Source organism: Drosophila sechellia, chromosome 2L (genome assembly GCF_004382195.2).
Source record: "Drosophila sechellia strain sech25 chromosome 2L, ASM438219v1, whole genome shotgun sequence".
NCBI classification, from domain to species: domain Eukaryota; kingdom Metazoa; phylum Arthropoda; class Insecta; order Diptera; family Drosophilidae; genus Drosophila; species Drosophila sechellia.
This window is the reverse complement of record NC_045949.1, coordinates 5,653,887-5,676,903: the sequence shown is the minus strand read 5'-3', so window position 1 is coordinate 5,676,903 and position 23,017 is coordinate 5,653,887. Positions and strand designations below refer to the sequence as shown.

At 41.9% G+C, this 23,017-nt stretch overlaps 3 protein-coding genes across 7 annotated transcripts in view; 1 reads left to right on the top strand and 2 right to left on the bottom strand.

The window, feature by feature from the left end:
• The first annotated feature begins 443 nt into the window (after positions 1–443).
• Positions 444–4,016, top strand: LOC6613524 (protein obstructor-E). 2 transcript variants are annotated; one of them, XM_032727358.1, is made up of 2 exons: positions 444–618; positions 3,190–4,016. In XM_032727358.1, exons 1-2 carry the CDS (start codon positions 564–566, stop codon positions 3,882–3,884), a joined length of 750 nt encoding a protein of 249 aa, XP_032583249.1. In that variant the 5' UTR covers positions 444–563; the 3' UTR covers positions 3,885–4,016. The 2 variants fall into 2 exon arrangements, with proteins under 2 accessions (XP_032583249.1, XP_002037992.1); XM_002037956.2 differs by lacking the exon at positions 3,190–4,016 and adding an exon at positions 2,295–3,107 and having other exon boundaries at positions 454–618.
• A 555-nt stretch (positions 4,017–4,571) lies between these two features.
• Positions 4,572–23,017, bottom strand: part of LOC6613522 (neuroguidin) — a 37,199-nt gene continuing 18,753 nt past the window's right edge. For 3 of the 4 annotated variants that reach the window (XM_032727356.1, XM_032727355.1, XM_032727357.1), the window contains 3 exons: positions 7,155–7,822; positions 6,904–7,091; positions 4,572–6,843 (listed from right to left, as the gene is read on the bottom strand). In XM_032727356.1, coding sequence (XP_032583247.1) covers positions 6,710–6,843; positions 6,904–7,091; positions 7,155–7,822 — 990 coding nt within the window. In that variant the 3' untranslated portion in view covers positions 4,572–6,709. Of the gene's footprint in view, positions 6,844–6,903; positions 7,092–7,154; positions 7,823–7,940; positions 8,056–23,017 lie in introns of those variants that run through there. The other variant, XM_002037954.2, reaches the window with a different exon arrangement.
• LOC6613520 (phospholipase B1, membrane-associated) lies at positions 18,215–21,552 on the bottom strand. Its single transcript, XM_002037952.2, has one exon. It carries the CDS (start codon positions 20,342–20,344, stop codon positions 19,001–19,003), a length of 1,344 nt encoding a protein of 447 aa, XP_002037988.1. The 5' UTR covers positions 20,345–21,552; the 3' UTR covers positions 18,215–19,000.

Here is a 23,017-nt window from a genome sequence, read left to right as displayed (position 1 = left end):
TTGATGAACTGACTCAACTCGAACGAAAGTGAGTTAAAAGTATTTATTCTTAATTTTTTCTTTGGGAATCTGAAAAATTTAAAAGCAGAAACAAATCTTCAGAATCTTATCTCTATGTACAATATATGGTTGGGGTGTCAATTTAGCGTTCAACTTAAGTTATAATCGCAGTTGCAATAATGTTTCATTTCTGTCGAAATGTTGTGCCATCGAATGTCTTTTCGTTTATTCGTTATTTATTGACAAGTTAGTTTTTATGGCAATTGAGTGAGGCTGCGACGGCGTCGTCAAAAGCTGTTGCGAATCCCCACCAGGCAACTGGGGAAGATCCCCAAGCTCCGGCGACGTTTCGGCTCGCTCCGATGATCATCATCCAAAAGAGCTTCAGCTTCGAGCAGCTTCAGCTTCGAGTGTGAGGTTGCCAGTTAATATCTGCGCTGCGTTTCTAGCGCAAAACAGTCGAAATTGTCAGCTCGTTGGCTGAGCATCGCACTAGCTCTTCCTTAGTTTAACTTTTAGTGACCACATTGCCATTCGCAAAACAACAAGAGGATTTAATCAAAATGGCTAAAATTTTAATCAGTGCTCTATTGTGCGTTGCCATGTTTGGCTCAATGGGTTAGTATACTATAGTTTTTTTTTATATTATTATTTCGCAAAACGAATGACTTTGGTCACAAACTTGCTGGTGCGAAAAGTTCGAGAAGGTGACACAAACATTTGCATATACTATATGTACGTCAGCACAAAATTTCAAGAAACATCAATACATTTAACTAATTTCATCTTGAAGAATTAAAGATTCAATGTTGCGGAAACGAATTAAATTTAATTCTTATTGCTTCCTATTCAAACAGATTCGCATTTCATAGAAAAAAGTGCCAAGAGACACATATTTCGTATGTGAATGTTTAGAGTCCCACGTTTGGTTGGAAGTACATACATATGTGCAATTATTCACTTTTGCAACGTTTAAAAATGCTACTCATCCGATTCACAATAGCAGGAAATTACGCGAATTTTCAAACAAAGTAACAAAAAATGTTTTATAGGGAAATGCAAAGAAAGCTCAATAAATGCCAATAATTATGTCCATCTTGATGGCCAATATGTAAAATCCCACCGAAATTTCATTGATATTTCAAGGTCAGCAGGCAGCCTTTTCAGAAATTTAATTCACACGCCGAAGCGGGCAGAGAAACATGGCTATTGCATAATCTTTGCCTGGCACCAATGGTCGGTCCATTGTGTGGAACGGGTTTATCTCGCGGATAGCGGTCAGACATGTTGGGGGAGCTGGAGGCGACAGATCCATCTCAGTGCGTGCCCAGCCGGTTGTTGTGACCTTTAAGCGCGTTTGCACCTCTTTCGATTCGGTACGACATAATCTTCACTGTGTCAGGCTTCGAAAAAACCAACGGTCGCCAATCAGATTTCGAGATGAACGTCACGTTTTGTCCGAAATCTATTTGAACACATATGGGAAAAGTAATTGCATTTTTATGGATTCAATTATTTGAGGTGCAAACAGGGAAATGCCGCTTACTTCTGTTGAAACTTTAAACTTATCAAATAGGAAAAAAATAATAAAAACCACACAAATCGTTGGCAGATTGTTCACAAGATAAACAGCATTTTTAAATAAATTGGTGTGATTTTAAATTGATCGGCCTATAATTATTAAAAGCGGCTAATGACGTCAGTGACAGCAGCTAAATATGTCCATTGATTTTTAAACTGGTTAATAGGGTAACAGGTTTTTAATAGTACGAGTATAGGGCCTTAACGATTTAATGTGAAACGATTTTTAGCACAGCTTATGAAATTAGATGGCATTAAAGGCGATGGTTTGTATGCATCCCTAAAAATCCCCTAAAATCCCAGTCCCACTATACACTCACATTTGAAATACATAACTTTAAACAACTACCATCACTTCATCCAAGTCCCTGGCACTTGTCTACTACTCAAACTCTTTTCTGTTACATCGCATTAAATAAACATCTTTGAATTATATTCGCGGGTTCATCAACCGGGGTATGTGCCCACAGAGTCATTAAAGTTTCAATACCCGGGTATGTGTATGTAATATCGCGGGAAGACGAGAAAATCCATTGTCAAGTGGAATGTTGCCCTACGGCAATCCCAAGACTTGTCGTTGATCTTAAAGTACGTATCAAATAGTTAAAACAAAAAATAAAAAAGAGCCAGTTTCCCATCATAACTCATTAGAGGTAAGCTAGCCACCGCAATCCCGTGGATCGATATTAACCGACGTACGCTATTTCTTCCAGCTGCCGCCGCTGCCGGTGGATGCAAGGAGGCGAATGGAACCGCTCCCGTGTCCGGTTCCTGCGATGCCTACATTGAGTGCAAGAACGGAGTGGCCGAGGAGAAGCTCTGCCCCGACGGTCTGCTGTACAACGAGAAGTCCACGGGTTACCCCTGCGGCTACCCGATCGACGTGGAGTGCACCCAGGGCCAGGCCCGCCTGCAGGCCGCTCAGCCCACGGATGAGTGCCCCCACCAGTTCGGATACTACCGCATGGGCGACGCCAGCCACTGTGGACAGTTCATGAACTGCGCCGCGGGCCGTGGCTTCGTGTTCGACTGCCCCGAGGGTCTGGCCTGGAATCCGGCCACCTACAAGTGCGATTGGCCCGATCAGGTGGAGGACTGTGACGCCGAGGCCTTCCTGGGCTTCCGCTGCCCGGCGCCGGCACCCAGATCTGAACTGCTCGGCGAGCAGGAGGCTGACTACACCTTCCATCCGTCGCAGGACAACTGCCAGGTGTACTTCATCTGCATCGAGGGACGTCCGCGTCGCATTGGATGCGGCGAGGACCAGGCCTTCAACCAGGAGCTGAACCAGTGCGACGACATCGAGAACGTGCCCAACTGCAGCAGTGCCATCCGTGAAAAGGGTGCCCAAATCAAGGCCGCTCGTCTTCACGCCAAGAAGAACTAAGTCAATCCAGTTGTGATGCTTCCCATGCACATGCCATATGGCGATAGGTTGCTCGAGTTTTCTAGTCTGTAGTTAAAGAATTTGGCAAACTGATTGTTCACATTTTGCGCGTCGAAATAAAAAAAAGGAAAAACAAAAACCACTCCAGCTTTCTTCAATCTACAATCTCTTCATTTATATAACATTTTGCTAATAAACTATTTGCTTTTTTGTAATTACAGCTCTTGGCTCGTCGGAATGCCCCACGCCCAATGGACGATTTGCATCGGGTGAACAGTGCGACTCCTACACAGAGTGTCAGGATGGTAATCCCGTGGAGAAGTTGTGTCCGGACGGCCTGCTCTTCCACCAGCGCACCAAAGCGACCGGAGAGTGCACATACGCCCCGTACTCCACCTGCAAGGAGAGGGCACGCCTGCAGCCCGCCAACGGAACGGAAGATTGTCCCCGCCAGTTCGGTTTCTATCCCAACGGGGATGCGTCCAAGTGCGGTGTCTACCGCAACTGCGCCCACGGCGTGGCCAGCCTGACCAAGTGTCCCGAGGGACTGGCGTTCAATGAGGAGACCTACCAGTGCGACTGGCCCGATCTTGTGGAAAGCTGCAACGCCGAGGCGTACCTGGGTTTCAACTGCCCCGCCGCCGATTCCGCCGATGATAGCGCTGTCGCCGCCGTGGACGTCAGTCCGGAGGGAGAGCTGCGCTACTATCGCCATCCCCAGACCTGCAAGAAGTACTTCGTGTGCGTTAATGGACATCCGCGCCTGTACAACTGCGGCAAGTATCTGGCCTTCAACTCGCAGACGAAGCTGTGCGACTTCTACAACAAGGTGCCCGAGTGCTATGCCCTGCTCAAGGAGAAGCAGCGCCTGAAGGCGGAGAAGCAGCAGCCCCATGTGGCTCAGCCGGAGGCCTAGGCCCTTCGAGAAACCGATGGAATCTCAGAGGCTGCTATCCGTACACTTCCTGTGCAATAATTATTATGCTGTAGATATGTAACTGCTTATTGGTTATGCAATGAATAAATAAGTAATCTATATAGAAAAGGATGTGAATTGATAATTTAAATCTGTTGGGGATATAAAAAGTAAAAAAAAAAAAAACAACTTCATTTGGTTTCTTGAGTTTGTAATTTATTATCAGTTTCAGATTTTCCGTTTTTTGAATTTAGTGTGTTAGTTATTAATAATAGGTTTCTTACTAGTACTTGGTAGATTAATTAAACTTATATTATGTTACATAAGTAAGATGGCAAACCACTTCCACACGCTTAAGCATTTGTTTGCGAACTCATCATGGTCATTTTCTTCACTTCATTTTAAATTTTTACAACGTCTTCATTTATTAAAAAAATATTGTTTTTAAGAACCAATTTTAATCCGCAGTTATGATGTTTTTTTTAGAAATAATTTAAGCTCGAATTTCGTATTGTTGATTTAAAACAATTATTCTGCATTTATTACTAAGTAACCAATTAATTTTCGTTCAGAATTGTTTAGGACTGCTTAAAACTAAATTCTTCATTTATCCTTTTGGATCCGATCGCTTTCGTTTCCTCTGATTCGTTTCTTCTTTGGCTATAAAAATTAAATTACATATAGGTATTGTTTTTTGAACTTTTGCACTATTCTGTTGTAGATGTTTTTGCTGTTGTGTGAGTATCAGTTTGTTCGTTATATTAAATTACAACAAATAATTGGTAGTTAAGTTAAGTATTATATTTGCTTTTACAAATTTTTGTTTCACTTCGATTCATATCATTTCTTTCTTTCTTGCTTTGTGGTGCTTGGCTAAGGCGACTTTTGTTTGGTTGTTTTCACTTTGTTTTTGTTGTCTTTACATTTTGCAATATATTTAACTTTTGTATTCGTTTTCATGCTTTCCGCTTTATTTTACATACACAGAAATAAACAACTTGCACTGAATGAGAACTAAACAAATGATATTTCGACGAAAAGAGTAAGTTCGGAAAAGAAAATAAATGTCTTAGTCGTTTTAAAATTTGTGCTAGAAATTCGGCTATTAAAATTATTTAAGTTCATACACACACTTGAGAAAAAGTACATATCCTTTCATTTCATTGTTTTTGTTACATTTTGGTTTTCACTTTAACATATTCAGTCTTTCAGCTTTTAACATAAATAAATTAATTAAATTAATTTATTTAATTACATTTAAAACATCATGCTGCTTGTTGCCTGTAAATAATTTTGAGTTCTATTGCATTTATGTGGTAATTTTTCAGTTGTCTGCCTATCATTGCTTGTTTTTCAGTTGTCTGCCTATCATTGCTTGTTTTTGTTAAATTTATAGCCAAAAGGTTTTTCAAAAATTTTGAAGAAATTTTCATCCTTAGTCAAAGTTTGTTGTAGAAGCCAAAAGTTCTGGTTGCTTGCTGCTGCCTTCTTCAACTTAAATCTATGCTATATATTTCGTTTTTCATCATTTACATTTAATTGTATTAATTATACGTTTGGTAATATAGTTTTTCAACTACTCCCCTCGTTCATTTTTTCGCGCTTTTGAATAGCTTTTACTTCTAAAATGTTTTAGTTTAGTTTTTCCATACGTTTAAAAACTTTTTTTTGGACGTAGAATCTCTTTGCTTTGGGTTGTTCAAAATGTGTCGCTTAATTTTAATTAATCGATATATAAGAAATATATAAATTTTGTGTCTAAATTCAGTTGTTTTTAGGAGTTTTTTTTGTGAAAACTAAAATAACTTCTCTTTCACGTATTGGCTTAAAAGTTTATCAAATACTCTCCGTTCAATTAAAACTTTTTTTATTTTCTTGGTTTTTGGGTGGGGCTTAAGTTATTATAGTTTTATATAGTCTTTCCTTCGATCATTGCTTTAATATACGTCAACTCAAAAGTTTTCTAAATTTGTTCTCGTTTCGCTCGTTTCTTACTGTGTAAACCGGTCTCTTGTTAAGGCATCTGCATTTTGTCACTGAAGTTGTGTTTTTTCTTTTGTTTCTAGTTTTGGTTTTGCATTTTTACAGCACGTTTTAGCTGCATTGGATTTGGTTTTATTTTAAATTTCGAAACAAGACTTTCCAAAATATAATATTAATTTGCGTTTGCCCAAAGTTTTTAATTTTTTCTTTGACTCCTAAAAACAACGAAATACGGTTTTGTTCTTTATGATTAATTTTGCTGTGCCTTAAGATACAATTTCATTATTTTTCAAAATTTTCGTTCACTTTGTAGTACTGTAATGGACAAAGTTTCCCGTTTCCCTTTGTTATGAAATGGGATTTAATTGTAAAAATTTTGTTAGTTTCGAATTAAATTTAGGTCTCTGAATAAACTTAAACTATTAATTTTGTGGCCTAACTTTACATTGCGCATTAAGTAATTTTATTTTTTTTTTTGTTTAAAGTATTTATTTTTTGCACGCAGATAAGCGCGTCGCTGGATAACCATGCTTAATTGGTAAGCTGAAATAATTCGAATTTCTAAAATAAAATCCTTAAAAAAATAAAAACACAATTTTCGTTTTTTTTTCAATAATATAAGAACATTTTAATAAAAATTCATTTAAACATTAATTGGAAAAACTTAACATTAAGCAATAAAAATAAAAGTTTTAAGAATCAAAAGTATATGTCAATCAGGATCAAAAATGAGGGAAACTTAACTTTTTAAAGCAATTTAAAACATATAGAACGGCATTAAAACACCTTTGTTTATAACCTAAAAAATGTTCTTACTTAAATAGGATATTTTGAGCTTCCAATTAATGGAATTTTCGCTTTTTACCGCCACGTTTCTTTCCCTTCCCCTTCTTGGCCAGTTTGCGCTTTTTGCTTCCATCCCCACGCAGGGCTGATTCCCGACTGATCTCCCCAAGAATTTCATCACCAAGTGTGCCTGCGGATAGATGAGTCAGTTTGAATTTCGGATATTAAGTGAGAAGTGATGGGAACATACCCAAGGTGGTCAGTTTTCGCTGGCGATGCTTCTCCGCCTTGGTCACCGGCAGACGCATCAAATAGGTCTCCTCGTACTCCTGCTTCTCCTTCTGAGCTTGGGAAAGCATCTGCTGAGCACGCGAACCAGATGAAATTTCTGTAGGAGCATCCAAGTATTCCTCTTTGAGGTCCTGCAGCATGGAAGACCTGGTTGGAAAGAAGACTTTGCTCTTGAATGGACACTAGTGGGAAACGGGTTGTCAAACTCACGTAATGGCTCGTTTCTTGGCCCGGTCCAGTGCCTTTTTCTCCTTGTCGGCATCGCGTTCATCGCCATCGTAGTAAACGGGCTTGATGCGCGGCGGCACGTACACTCTTGACTTTCCGGCTGTGGCCGCTTTCCGGGGCATTTTCGCTGCGCCGGCCTCGTCCTCATCCTCCTCATCGTCGTCCTCGTCCTCCTCGTCACTGTCATCTTCTCCATCGTCCTCATCTCGGCCTGCTCCGCCTGCGCTGCTCATCATATCATCCGGGTTGGGCTTGTAAAGTATGGGATCTGTACTGCTCGAGACGCCAGTGGTGGCTGTCTTGACCAGTTTGTCGATCTGATAGCGTAGCTTGTGGTCTATAGGCCGAATCTTCTCCAGCACAGTGCGAATCTCTATTAGGCGTTCGATGGAGGGATCTCCCTCGATGGTCTCTCCGGAGCATTTGCGCAGCACGACATAGGTCAGATTGATCAAATAGTCCAGTAGCATGTGGTACTTCACCTCCAGGAAGCTCAGGCCGTATTCTGTGGTTAGCTCGCCCCGCTTGACCCGCTGCAGCATGCCCTCCACCAAGTCAGTCACTTGTTTTACATTGCTGTTCATCTCCCCGAGCAGCTGAATCGCCTGTGGGATGTCCTGGCCCTGTGCCTCGCAATCGTAGTCCAGTGCCTTCAAGGAAGCGTTAAAATGAGAAGTGGAGTGAGTACAGGAGTCATAAGAATGACTGATTTAAGTGCATTAAGTACTAAGCTATGGGCTTTACTCATTTGGCGCTGCATCAGCTTACCATGCTTGATTCCAGATGTGTTCTAAGCCCGTAGTCGGCTTTTCTGGTCGATTCAACGTGCCACCATATATGCAAACACTTTACCACGTCTACCCCCCTCCTCTGCCCCGACGAGTGTCACACAACTAATTTGCATATTTTATTGGTTGCCATTTAATTATTTGCATTTTACAACATTTTTGGCAGCACACACTCAACCTCACCCACACCCACACCTCACCTCATGGCCATCTGCTTTTTGACCGACCCGCCTTATGCTGCATTTATTTTCAATTAATATTAATAAAGCAGGCGGTTGGAGGCAGTGGGGCTGGGAGGATGGAATAAATGGGATAGGCTGGGGACTGGGGGTTGCATGTTTTGGATATTAATTGCAAAATAGTATGCAAAGCTTATTTTTCATATATTTGCTTTTGTCATTTGCGGTCTGCATATTTTGCCTGCAGTTTACAATGCAATTTACCAAATAATTATTTCGACAGCAAAATTTGCTGGTCAAGTGCAGAACAACCCCCAGCATTTATTTCAAATGCTACGTATATCCCTATTAGCGAATTATTTTAATTGTATTTTGTGGGCGAAATACAAAGTGCGGTTTGAACAAAAGGATTTGACGCAAAAATAATTATATTTTGTCCTTTTGAATATTTATTACATTTGGTATTTAAAACAAAACGTAGGCATGTTATCCTTCCTATATAATCTCTCATACTTAGTTGCTTCAAAAATAATACAGAACTAAATATGCAGATCGAATCTATACTAATATAGTATAGTATATAGATATATATATCTTGTGAAAGGGTATAAAAAGTAGCTACATTTGTATTCACCGTATCGGTAGACATCTGCAATTGCACTGGTTGAAACTAATTACGCTATGGCAAACTTGACTATCATAGCGAATAGTCACTGTCGGACAAACAAAGCGTTAGATAAAACACAGGCATATTTTAGCGTCGAAAACGGCACTAGCCAATTGCAGAAACACAAACCCAACGCGTCCAGATGGCCAAAATGAGATGAGATGGGCATAACGAGGTCCCCTCCATTATCAACTGGCGACCGAATAGAGCAACGTCTATATGGAACCTGCCAAAGAAAAATAAACCAAATTGCAAACTGCGGACAGATAGACAGGCCACCCGGATGACCCCCTGCCCACCGCCACTGATTTAAAATTCGAGGGGCTTTTGTGTCATTTGCAAATGCACCAGCCAAACAATGCAGTTTTGGCAATTATTGCAGTTGTTGCCGATTCTGTCGATGTTAAGCATTAACAGTTATTACGCAATGCATTTCATGTGCATGGCCGCGAAAAAGGGTCCTTCGGGCCAAAACCAACACATAATTCGCCCATAAGTAGGCAATGCAAGTGGAATCGAGACCCGTCCGCATAAATATGTAAATGTGCATATGCATTTATATACAAAAATACCCCACCGCAATCCACCGGCTGACAGAGCCTGGAAAACGCGAATAAACAAACAATATTTCGTGGCAATTTTTCCGCTGCATGAATAAAATATATACTGCAATTTCTGTGGGTTTTCCAGCCAGGTTATGAGCGTTCATTTTATTCATTCCTCTCTCTCTCTCTTTTTTGTGGCAATCCGCTGAATTTAATGACAACATTTGATGGCGTCTGCCCCATTCCAAGCCCAATAAACCCACTTCCATATTCCATCGCCAACCACAAACGCAGCTGCACAATTTCAGTGGTGCCTAAAATAATTTGGGGGTAGGACACCTTCATTTGTATATATCAAATTTATTTTTATACCATTTTATGCCATAATGTCATAAATAAATGTGTTTGCATGCGGTTTAAGCCTCGTCGGCGATAATTGCGCAAAAACCTTTGCATATTTATGGGCTGAAATTCGTATTGCATATGCTATTTTCGACAGACGACATATAGCCAAAAAAAAAAAGAAATAAATATAAGTTTTATGCCAATAATGAGGGTTTCTGTTTGTGTTGAATCCCATTTTCCCATGACCGACACTAAAGCGCACTTTTTAGCAATTTATTTGATAATTATTTTTCGTAAAATTGCGAATTTTTATTCGTTCTTTGCAATAAATTATAATTATATGGTCTTCCATAACCCATAAGAAATAACAAACTGCCTGCCTTAAATCATCAATTAGTGTTTGCCACAAAAAGTGGGCAGGTGTCTACCACATCAATGTCAGCTTGGCAAATATGAAATCACTGCGAAACACTTTGTTGCTCATCAATGATACCACCATAATTGGAAGTCCAAGTCAAGAGATGTGAAATCCTGGCAGTTTAGAACTACAAATGAAGCTACCTCTCCCACACAAGTGTCTCTGCATTTTCCGCGCGACAGCCATGCCAAGAGTTCAGTTTTCCCGATGGCGGTGGAGGTGGATTGTGTATCGCATACACGGCGAGGCCCATTAGAAATCGATTGGCATAACTCAAAAATTGTGCAAATTAACGTTAACCCAACGAGCCAGCGACCAGAGAAACGCCGCAGAACATGGTGACAATGCACTCGAAACAAAAAAGCCCTAAAAAGACTTAAGTTTCATAAATTTCACATCATATCTTTCGTACTTCATAGTAAATTAGCATAATTATTCTTTTAAATGTATATCAACTGTGAGTTACTAAAAGTTTATATATATATTAAATACAGAAAAGTGCTCTCACTTTTGGTTTGAGTGTACTCGGCGAATGGAGATGTTATCCACGCCGGCGGGCTCTAAACCACAGTGAACCCACCAAACACATAGCCCACCCAAAACTCCAAGTCCTGTCCTCCAAAGTCTGATGTCGTGAATTTTCCCCCGAAAAAAGGGGCATCCAAATATATGCAATTTTTGGTGGCAAGTGTCGCTGTCTTTGTTGCCGCTGCTGCAGTTCGTGGTGTTGACGTTGTGTAATGCCAATAACCGAAATATTGATTCTAAGTCATGGGTAGAGGGTGTAGTTTTTAGGATGTTGCACTTCAAGAAGCATATAAACAGTTTAAATTTTCGAAATATAATACAACATTCCCCAATCTCTTACTATTTGAAGGATAGTTTTAAATTATGGAAATTATTATGCAGGCTTATTATGATGATCAAAATCAAAATGTATACGTCTGTTGCTAAATTCGTATGGCAATTCTAAAAGAGGAAAATATTGCACATTTGACGCTAACATTATATTTGTTGTGGCTCGCATGGGAGTTGGATTTGCGTGGGTGGATTCAATTGGATTTGGTTTGGGTTTGTATCCGGCAAAAACGGGAAATGAAACTGCTGTGGTCGAGCCAATGGAAAAGCGAAGCTGCACGATGTCCGCTAATTTGAAGCACCAAAAAAAAATTTCATTTATGAAATGGCATTGCACCATGCAGACACCATAATTTTCCGCCTCGATTTGCAATTGCCAATTATCAATTTCAGATTTATTTATTCAACCACCACCGACCGAATTCTGAGCGATATTAAGGTCCATTATTTATTTTAATAATTGGCAAACCCAAAAGAGTAAAATAAATTTAACAAAAATAGCCATTGAAGGTTTGGCAAATAAATTGCAAAAAGGGAAAGGGTCCACATTCTTAATACTATTAATATTCTTGTAGAATGGAAACACTTCACGTCAGTCGTCTACTTTACAATGTTGAAAGGGAATAGAGTTTAAGCTTTTTAATTTGGTTGGTTTTAATATTGGTACTGCATCTGTAAAAGAATCTTCCCTGTGAATCCAGCAATATGCACATTCCAATTCCGTTTCACCCTGCACGTTATTATTTAAAAAATACAAATATTCCAGGCACATACACAAACGGAATAGAGTGAAACGAGAAGCTGAAAAGTAAAAAAAGAGGAACGACACTGCTATGAAATATTGCCAATCAGAAATGAAACCGAAAATAAATCGATTGTTGCAACAAACGCACATAGCACGACAACATGGACGCCAACATGGGCAACAACAACAACGAATCAGACTGGCCATGGCCAAAAAGCAAAACAACAACCATATGTCGCTGGAGAATGGACGAAAGAGTCGGAAACAACACGTTCCCTGTCCCATTCCCCCCACCAAACTCTGCGTTACGCGAAAAAGTGGGTGCTTGTGTGGGGGTGGTGGGCAGTGGCAGTGGCAGTGGGTGGCGCCGGTGTAGTGGGTCGGCTGAGTGATTGCCGCGTCTGCGGGGGTGCAAATTGAAACAGAGTTGAGCCTCGATCCCCGAAACTCTCGACCCACGGCCCACGGATCCCGCCGTTATGGCATCCATGTGCTGTCGTTTGTTCGCCGCTCGTTTGGGCCAAGTTCGTGTCGCTCTGCCGCTCCTGGCCAAAAGCCCCGCGGACCCAACAAGCGCGTCGAGTGATTGGGTGGCACGGAGATGGCATGGAGGTGGCACTGGGGATTGGGCATGTGGGTTTTCGGAATGGAGGCTGGCTGATTTCCGCCGCTGCACGTTGCATTTGCATGTGTGAGACATAATTGGACAGCATGGAACGTGAGCACAGCGGAGACGCATTGGATGGCAGGCACAGTGGTCAAGAGGAGCTGCTATCCACCAGCTGGTATTCATTTAACGAAAATATGCTATTTAATATACCTGCTGCCTGCTAGTACATAAGTTGATAAAGTTGATCAGATTCGGGTATAGTATAGCTTTTCATATAGCTTTTATCGATATTTATTCGATTGATACTTATAATTAGATGGCTTATGTTTGCTCGTATTTGACAAAGTGGCTTTAACCCAGTGTTGAGTGCCCACTTTCATCAGTTTCTTTGTGCCATTCACTGTCTCTTTAATTCCGGACCTTTGCATATTGATGAAGCTGCCGCCGACTCAACGCCATTCCTTGTTGGCCAGCTTATGTCAGGGAAGAGCTAAAGGCTTCGTTGGTTAATCCAAAAGAGATTACAGGGCTCTTGGAATTGGGACAACCTCACATTGAATAAAATCTTGTCAGAAGAATATCGAAACTGAAGGCCTAGTTAATGGATACTAATTAGACTGACTATATCTTAGTGGTTTGACTTCACTTATATTCAAAGGTTTCGATGGAATAACCAAATCTATAGATATTTAGAAACAGATTTCTGATAACCATAAAGCCTTATGATCTATCGCATGTCTGACGAATTTCCCCTGCTTCAACGAAAAAATATATATATAATATACAAGTTTATGTGCGCCGAGAATGTGACAAAAACCGGTGCTTTTTCCGGGTGTGTAGATATTTTTGCACGTCGAACAGAAATTATTTTTAAAATACACAAAACACAATTGTGTACACACAATATATAGGATGCAGGAATATACGGAAAAGCTCACTCACTCTCTCACTCACACCCGTGCCGAGTGACAGGGCCGGAAAAGTGGAATGGAGATCCACATAAATTTACGTGCCAATAAAATAAACAAGCGCGGAGTTTTTGGTGATTCGCCGGCAGTGGAAATAACAACGGGCGAGTGGAAGTGGCAGGAGCTGGAACTGGAGACGGATGCCACAGGAAGGGGCAGCGACAGAGGCTTTTTGCCATTTATACAGGCCCACAAAAGGCAGGAGCAGGAGTAACCCCATTTCCCCTCTTTTTTCACCACCCCTCGCCATGCATGCATAAATTGCGCGAATTTTTAACGTTGATTGTGGAGCAGGCAAAAATAAACGTGTGGTGGCTAATGCTCGTTGGAGCAGCGGGGGGTATCGGTGGTCGGCGGGGCACACAGACGCTGTCACAACAAATACTCCGCGAATTTTATATAAATTTTAAATACAATTTGCTATCGAGCCCGCCGAAAGCGAGTAGGAAAGCGAATGGGAATGGTCAAATGGTCGGTCGGTCGAATGTTTCGAATGGTGCCGATGAATTTTGGGGAAAGGGTTAGACGGTCTATAGATGCGCACGGGCATATAGCATATAGCTGAAATCGGTGGTCGGGAGAGTGGACAAACTGTCGCTTAATTGGAAATTGTGTATTGTTCTCAGCGAACTGCGAAAAAGCATAGATAGCCAGCCAACAAAGTTCCATAAATTTTATTTTGTTTGTCGAGCCAAATATTTTTGCATATTTATAATGCCGATAAGGGAGGGTGCAGACATATCATAGCCAATACTTTAGAATATTTCGATTTATAAAGTTTGACAACCAAATAAGCTCTAAAAATAAATAATATAATATACAATAATATTTGATGATATAAGATGAAATGGTATCCCATTTGTGAAGTCACATAATTAAACAAGTCCCGCACAATTACCACCTGAAATCCACTGCCTAACCTTCTGGACTAAGAACTCCACTCTCGCCTCATCCAACATAATCCCTGTTTACGAGCTGGGTGGATGGAAAACAACGGGCTGCCGCCAGCCCGCACTGTTCTCAAAGGAAACCCGTCTAATCTATTAAAAATTCGTGCGGCACAGGGAAAAAAATTCATTTTAACCGAAAACGGGACAGAAAGGATACGGATACATATCCGTAAAGAAAGGACAACAGACTTGCTTTCGAATGATGAATGAGCGAATGCATTTGCCGCTGCCATATGACTTGACAACCACAAATTGTGGACAGGATATAATGCTGCCCACCGATGCGAGCCGCAGATAAATTTTATAAATTAAATAGACAAACTCCCGGTCTGCATATACATTCTCAAAAAAGCATATTACCGTAAAATTTGCGCCAACTCCTCGACGAAACATATCCGTAAGTACCAAGTCGACCCAAAACAGAAAATCTCATTACAATTTCAACGCGATCAGACAAAGCAGCATCAGCAGGAAGGCGGCGAACGGAGGAAACCCTGATGATGAAATGGATTTTTATCCCAAAACAGGACACGGCGAGTGAAAGAAGCATGCGAAGGGATACAGGGAGCAGGGAATTATGTAAAAAAAAGAAGGACTAGTCGTAACAACAACGTTAACAATGAAGGTCTTACCTAACGCTCAACTATTGGATACCTATTAACTAGCACTTTGTTTATTTACATGTTTTTACATATGTTAATTTACATATAATTACGTATGTAATGTCTAAAGACATAGAATTTTGGTTAATTTAAATGTGGTTCATGTTCATCGCTTGTTGGACTTCGATCATCTGCATATCATCACTGTTTACTGTATAGGGTATCAAAAATAAAAAAATCACGGCATCAGCAGAAGTGGATGCCATTCCTCGCTCCACCGATCCGACCCTTCGCGCACTCCCATCCTCGGAGGACAGGAGCATGGGACGAGTTGGTCCTCGGCGCGTAAAAAATGCAAATCCCAAGTCAAAGCTTAGCGCCGTGGCCCCCGTAGGTGTGGGGCAACCTGGCAACACCCATGCAAACCCATACACAGATTTGAGTAATGGATAAAAAAATCTACGCAGAAATGGAATTTCAAAACGTATGTCCCGGCATAATGCAACACACTCCGGGGCGGACTGGTTATTCCACTGGAGCTATAGCATGGGCAAGCAAAATTCAATAAAAATGAAAAAAATAAAACGGGCCACAGCCACGAGGTTTTCGAATTGAAGGCCAGTTTTAGGTCCGGTCTGCTCTGGCCGAGTTGGGGTGGTGGGCTGGGCAGAAGGACCGGACCGACTGGTTGCAGGACTCTCCGGATCAATGACGAAAGTGCGTTGAAGTGTAGCGCAAACAATGGCAAGAGGCATAAGCAAATGGGCCACGAGATGTTCATATGCGCTGCGTGGTGGAATAAAGAGTGGAGAATGAAAATGAAAAATGTATTGGGAATGCCCAAAGAAGAGGGAAGCCTCTTCCGTTTGTTGAGGAAGGTCTTAGGGAAATATTCTCAAAAACTCTCTCTCAGTTTTCTCTACATATAACTTCAATTTTCAACTTTCCCCATCTTTCACCCGTGCTGTCAATCGTAATGCCCAAAATCGGCTGATGACCATTGGATGGCAGAAGCCCATTCCCAAAGGACATCCCGCAACCTATCAGTTTTCATTGCCACGAAGCGCTGATTAAAAGACGCTTCCGCTGCACTCAAAACAAACGCACCAGGAGACGCATCTCCGGCAGAGGACTCGGCGAATCCTCGTCACTGCTGCCTGCAGATGGCCGTTATCCTTTGCGTTGAAGGCGAGCAAAGGGCCAACTAAACAGACGTCAAAATCATTGCCATTACACGGGGGGTTAGCAGCCGGACAGGAACTGGTAGTTGGATATGCGAGTGGGGAGACTCTCCACTCCACTCCAGCGTACATACAATGAAGGACGCGCCCACAGCCAGGAGCCCCTGCTCCACCGACCGAGCGAGATGGTCAACTGTCCCGCCTTAACCTGTCAGCCGCATGCCTGGTCGCGGAAAAAATAACCCGAAAAGGGAGTGGAACGCCACCCCCGGTTTGGGTGGGGAATTTGAAAAGCGTCGCCGGTTCAAGCTCAAGTAGCTTGTGTGCCATTTTTTTCCATTTCGCTCATCGTTTTTGTTCTCAACTTTTGCTCTATTTCCGCCATCGTCGTCGCTGTCTGGCTGACGTTTTAGCGCGGCCAGTTAGCGTCGGTGGCTGGGGGGAGGTGATCCGGAGGCGGGGAGTATCCAACGCGGTTGTCAGTCGCTGCATGAGACGCCTCCGCCAGTCCATCGCAGGACCCTTTGTGCCGGCATTCTGCATGCAAAGTGAAAATGTTGTCGCTGTTTAATGTCAAGCGTGGACATTTTTTTTCGTGGCAACTCCAAGGACCATTGTCAACCATGCCGCAGTTTTCCTCTCCGATGGCTGCAGACGTTTTCTAGCCAGGCGGAACTGAAGTTCCTGGCCGATTTTGCATTGTAAAGCACTGTCTTGATGGATTTGTCAGGGTCAGTTCCAATTGGTGGTCACTTCAAGTGCCAGCTTAGGATCGCTGGCATTCTGGGAAACCAGATTGTATATATTTCGTGCTTTTTCTACGAATTCAATAGCTTTAAGACCAAGTCTCATCCTATTCTACCAGTCATCACTATAAATGTCCTTACTATTTAATATTTTATACAATGTCATAGAAGTGACGCTAGAGTATATAATCACCTATGTACCATACAGTATTTGGAATACACTCCCCCAATGAAAAAGAATGGCATATACATGGATTGAAGTTGGAGTTTATGTACATAAAGGAGGCGGAGTGACAAACGCAAATGGATAAAAAATGTTTTTATTATCATATTATATTTATGCAATCATTCGTTAGGTCTAACTCCCCGGTCTATCTATTTCATTTGATGGTTAACCCTATATTTTTAGGGGAGGTAATTCTGTCGTTTGGGTTAATCAGGGCTAGAGATTTACCCCTTTTTTTTCAACACTCCAATGTGCAACGCTGGAAAATTTTCTATTTGCGAACTCATTTCGGCTGTTTACATTGCATTCCAATTTTTCGGCCTCAAAACAAAAAAAAAAAAACGCACATTTTTCGAAACGGGACAGTTTGTGCTCCTGCTCTTGCTGTTTTTTGGGTTCCAAAAATATTTAAATATGTAAATAATACACACACATGTCGGAGCAGCCACACATTCAGAGGTGGATATATCAGCGCTATGGAGGAACAGGCCCAGCCCAGAAAAACTTCAGTTTTATTATTACTTTTTTGCAGCCACGTGTGGCGTTTTTTTTTATCCTGCTGGTCGCGACTGTGTGAGTATTTGCATGTGTGTGTGTGTGTGTGGTTGTGCTACGCCCTTTTCGGACACTGCATTTTTAATATAATTTTTACAGCCCCCACTCCATACACTCACCCCACCCCCCAGGTCTACCAAATCTACGCCCCAGTCGCAATTTTTTCCACAGTCTTGTTGTTATTATGCTGCCACGCCCCTCCCACCGGCAACTTTGTTTGCAGTGGGCGTGCATATGTGTGTGTGTGTGTACTCATTTTCAATTTCATTTTTTCCATTTGTGCACGGGAATCAGATTTTTTTGGGGTTGGTATCCGCCCATTGGCAACTGTCCGGTTTGCAGGTGGTCCTGCCGCTGCATAAGCGAGAAATGCTTGCGATGCTTTGTTATACCTCTCAACTCGCCATATAAAAGGCATATTACACATATTCAAAAAATGTAAATCATCGAGAATGCTGCATCTCTATACTAATAAAGTGTACTTTGTATATATGATATGAATGAAGGAACCAGACTATTCAGACATATTCGACAGTCTGCCAATTTTTTGTTACCTAAATTTCAAGGGGTTATAAAGTAAAGCTTCATCTATTTGGTCTGCTGAAATATTTGCTTTTGGTGAAAACCAAAGTTTATTAATAATAAACACAATAATATGATTAAATATAGAAAGCAGACGGTATCCCATAGTCGAGCTACCCCACTGCAACTTTATTTTTGCTGTTATTTATATTTTATATTTTAATTTCTGCGTTTGGGGAAAGTGGGCGTGGCAGGGCCCGGGACTGGAAGGAGGCAGGTAATGAGCAGGCGACGTTGTCACGTGTTGAGAAGAGCGAGGGGGGAGGGGGTACATCAAGGATGGTGTTCACTGTAAGCCGGAGCATTTTTTCTGCCGCATAAGCAAGAAATGTTTTAATGAATTTTTATTCCGGATGGGGATGTGTTTTTAATTAATTAAAAATATAAATTAAAAATTGCATAATACTTTAATTGAAATGGAAATGGGTTTGGGTAAATGGCATGAAGAAAGAGTTGGGGAAACTGAACGCATACGGAAGGTAAACCCCTTTGTCAGTAAAATAAAATACATTTAATGCCTCCTAAATTAATTCATAATTTAATCTTTATAGGTTTTTGACAGCTTGACAAATATATTTTTATTTATTTGCAATGTCGTAAACAAAATCCTTCGGTTTTCCTTTGCACTATTCAATGCATTCCGCGAGAGATTTGCGGAAGTGGAAGAGGCACAGTTTGTATATTATGGTTATAAATAATAATAATTTATTATGAATTATGTAAAGTACCTAGACTGCTATAATTTGATATGCGAATAAAAAGCAATTTTTCTCTGTGCACACCAGACTGCGGTTACGCCAAGAAAAGGGGTCACCAGACAGTCAAATCAAGTAACTTAACCCGTTCCCGATCTTGGGAGACCCTCAACTTGGCCTGACCACAAAATAGGGCTGCTCCGCAGTGGGGCAAACGACCCGCTCGAACAGTTTGGGCACCACCGAAGGTCGTGGCTTCTGGTCGTCCGGCAGGAGCATGCTGTTCCACAACAGGTTCGAGATGATCGCGTGGCCGCGCTGGCTAAAGTGGAAGCAGTCGTGGGAGAAGAACCGCCAATCAGTGCTCCCATCGGGCAGCGTGGGTGCGGTCACCTTGGTCAGCATCGGATGCGCGACGATGGCAAAGTCCTGGCGATGGAACTCCGGCAGCCGGGCGATCTCCATGTCCAGCTGCTGCCAACGCGTCAGGGTGTCCATGCGCTCATTGAACTCGGTGCGATTGAGGCGGTCGTTGATCAGGCAGTGGCACCCCACACGATGCACGACGAAGCACTGCAGCGGCACCTGGGTCATGGTGCTCAATACCAGCGGGATGTTTGGCACAACAATCAGGTTGATCAGCAGGCGCGGCACATGGTCGCGCAGCAGCCGGAATGCCTGGCGCAGATCTCGGGCGTGCTGGTCAAGGAAGCTCTGCGGCGTGTCCCAGTGGCACAAGTCGGAGCAGATGTCGTTGTTTCCAACATACACCGTCAGCAGCTTCCAGTGCCGCTTCATGTCCACATGGCGATCTCGTCGCAGCAGATCGATGAGCACGCGAGCCTGGAAGGGCAGATCCCGCGACATGATCATCGGCTCGGCGATGTTCAGTCGCGAGGATCGGTGGTTGATCACCAGGCTGTTGCTCACCGCAAAGCCGTACAGCTTGGGATTGAAAATCTTCAAGATGTTCGGCAGGGTGACGAATCTTCGCCAGTTGGCCAGACCGCCACCGGAGAAGGTCAGGCCGCGGAACTCGTTGATCATATCGATGGCATTGTTGGACAGTATTCCGTTGCCTGCGGACAGGGAGTCACCGAAGGCAGCTATGATGTCAATATCACCCGGCCTGAGGTGCTCTATGGATGTGGGCGGACTGGGGGAGCGTGTGTCGTTCGTGGGACACGGGAAGGGCACCTTCTTGGACACCGGAACCTGGAGCTTTCCCTCGCGTCTGCCGCGGCTGCTCAGCGCATCGATGTTGTTGAGGGCCCATCTTAGCGTGGTCTGCCTGGTGTTGAGAAACAGATGGCGCAGATCCTGGTCGATGTCGGTGTACTGCTGGATGCCATTTTCCGGCACACGGGGATCGTAGGACTGGGCACGTACTCCGATGTCAGCCAACAGGCGATCGGATCGATTTTGTCGCCGGACACGCCGATTCGAGGACACAAGGGGCGAGAATAATATAAACAACGAGCACAGACACAATGCGTAGGTAATGCTAGCCATATCGGATTTATTTATTTGATCGAAATTCTAGAGATTAAATTTGAGTTCTAATCCATTCGGATATACTTTCGCAAGCTCATACCCGACGAACTTCTGAACGCGTTCTCATCCGACAGGCAAATGTGTCGATCGTTTTTAATGCCCGCCACAAACTATATGAATTCACAGGCCGGATCCCCTTCTCGCAACTCCAACTGCTTCGTCCGCTGGCTCTCAAACTCATTTCTTTCCATTAAAGGCAACAACAAGCCACAGACGATCGCGGAGGATGGGGACGGGATTGGGACGGGGCTCAGAACTTGACTTAAAAGCGTTGACCGAGACATTAACAATCATAAAAATGACAGAGCGGCCTGATAGCAGCACCAGCCTCTGGTTTCAGCTCCAAAAAATACACACAAAGTGCCCTGCGGTTCAAAAGCACCAGCGACAGCAACGAAATGCCCTAAACAAAATGCTGTTTAGTGTACGAAATAATTACCTTGTGGCATAACATGGATGCTACCAAAACACGCCGAGAAAACGCACATTTGTTTTGTGTTCAGAGAAAAAATGAAACAATAAATATAATTAATTTGAAGCTATAGAGACAGGGGCGTAGACTTTGAGCTTGGGATCTTGAGGTGAGCCCAAAAATCACTCTAGCCGACCAACATTTAAAATCGGGGCATTAAGTTAAAAACTCGGTTAAAAATTTGGTTTGTTGCGGCCAATTAAAATTATATTTTGATGTGGTGGATCCCTTAAAAACATTATTCGTTAATTCAACGTTTTTATTATACTCTTCCGTCTGTCAATATTTAACACTTTTCAGCGATATAAAGTTCGTAATTAAATAGTTGCCGGCATAAAGAATGAAGTTTGTTCTTAAGAACAATGGATGGTAATTAAACCTTTTAGTATATAATTCGAGTGACCCCATGAAAATTTAATTCACTTTAAGATGTTGAAAGTTCAATTTGTTCCACGTCTCTGGCTAAAATTGAATCTTATCTGCCTTAGATCTTCAAATCCCCATTCATGCATTTCGAACAAGGAAAACACGAGCGGAGTGCTTCAAAATATTTTCACATTATGCTTAAGTAAGTTGGTAATGTAATTGTTGCTCGAAATGCTTCAAATCTTAATAGCTAATTGTTTGTTTGGATCTCGCGAAAAGAGTCTTGAAACTTGAGTGCTATGCGAAAACATATCCGTTTTGTCGAACTTGAGAGCGGTTATTGCCCACCAGCGCAACCAAGACAATTTATATAAAATATTATTAAGTAAAGTGATCTATAAATATATTGTGCGGCTCGCACAACTTGACTCAGACGCTGGGTCTTGTTTTTGAGGCGTGTCATCTGAAGGCTGTAAACACAGCCTGCGGCAGCAACAAGGGGCCTGAACGTGATGGAATTTTACTCTGCGGTTCGGGTTTCCGCTTGCCCCCACCCCCACCCGCACTTTTTTCTTAACGGGTTGGCAGAAGCGGCCCCTCTTTTGGCAACGGGACTAAGCCCTAAAAACTTGCTACTCACAATCTGCCCCTTGCGCTTGATTTAGAAGAGTAAATATCGAAACAAACCCTCTAAACTCCATTACGAAGCTCATCCTCCGATGGCAAACTTTGAACCGGGATCTGACAGAAAAACGTTTGTATTTACCTGAGAAAACTAAACAAGCTATTAGTGCAAACCTTTTAAAGTATTGTACATTTTTGGAGGGCCATGTACACATGTGTGAGCCACGTTCTATTAAACCAAAACAGTATTTCGATTCATATTAAATAAATTCTCATAACTAACACAAGGCACTACTACATTGACCAGAGTAATTATAATTGGAATAAATGGAAAATTAACTTGTCTGGATAGTGAGCCGATAACAATTAGCTCGAGGGAAGTGGAATTTTATAATGTGTCAATTTCTATAAATTGCTGCCCTTCTAAACGCCGATCACATTTAATCGCTTATTGATTAAAGATATAATTTATGTAAGGTTCAAAGATCTCATCAGAATACTGATTAATAACAGCATTTGACCCTCTGATATCCCAATAGTAATAATCCCTTATTAAATTTATACCATACAGCTGCAGTTACTGGTTTTTTTTATATATTCCTCAGATTCACTCCATTAAACTAATTGAGACTAATCAAGTGTTGCTAGCTGAAGTTTTCATTTTTGTTTCAGCAACATTTTGCAGCACGCAGGCAACATTATTGCTGAATTGATCGCAGCCAGTTTGCTAAGACAACTAAATATATAACAATTTTTATGAAAACAGACATTTATTTATAAACAAGGTAAGTGGTGTTTCTCAAAAGTGGCACATTTAATTTATAAAAATATTTTGGACAGATTTTATTCCCTCAAGAAAGTTTTTGTAAAAGCTTTTCGGATAGGCTCCGCTCGAAAGCTCGAACTCGAAAATTAAATAAAGTTTAAAATGCATGAAAGAGTTGCCAGATTGATAAAATTTGTATGTTTACACAATAAATGTACACGCAAAGAAAAAACAGCATATTCGACTAACGTACTTTTTGAAATTCAATATAAATGATAATTTTCGAGATGTAGCCAGCTAACCTACCTACCCAGCTACCTACCTATAAATAAAATACCTATATGTTATATTGTTGTTGAACATGCGCATTTTTTAATTGTAGGTTAATTATTGTTATAATCGA

Excerpts from the sequence above, each read along its gene's own strand:
- LOC6613524 (XM_032727358.1), top strand. The coding sequence starts at position 564 with ATGGCTAAAATTTTAATCAGTGCTCTATTGTGCGTTGCCATGTTTGGC. Across the intron at positions 619-3,189 it reads TGCCATGTTTGGCTCAATGG|CTCTTGGCTCGTCGGAATGC; the intron begins GTTAGTATACTA and ends TTGTAATTACAG.
- LOC6613520 (XM_002037952.2), bottom strand. The coding sequence starts at position 20,344 with ATGGCTAGCATTACCTACGCATTGTGTCTGTGCTCGTTGTTTATATTA.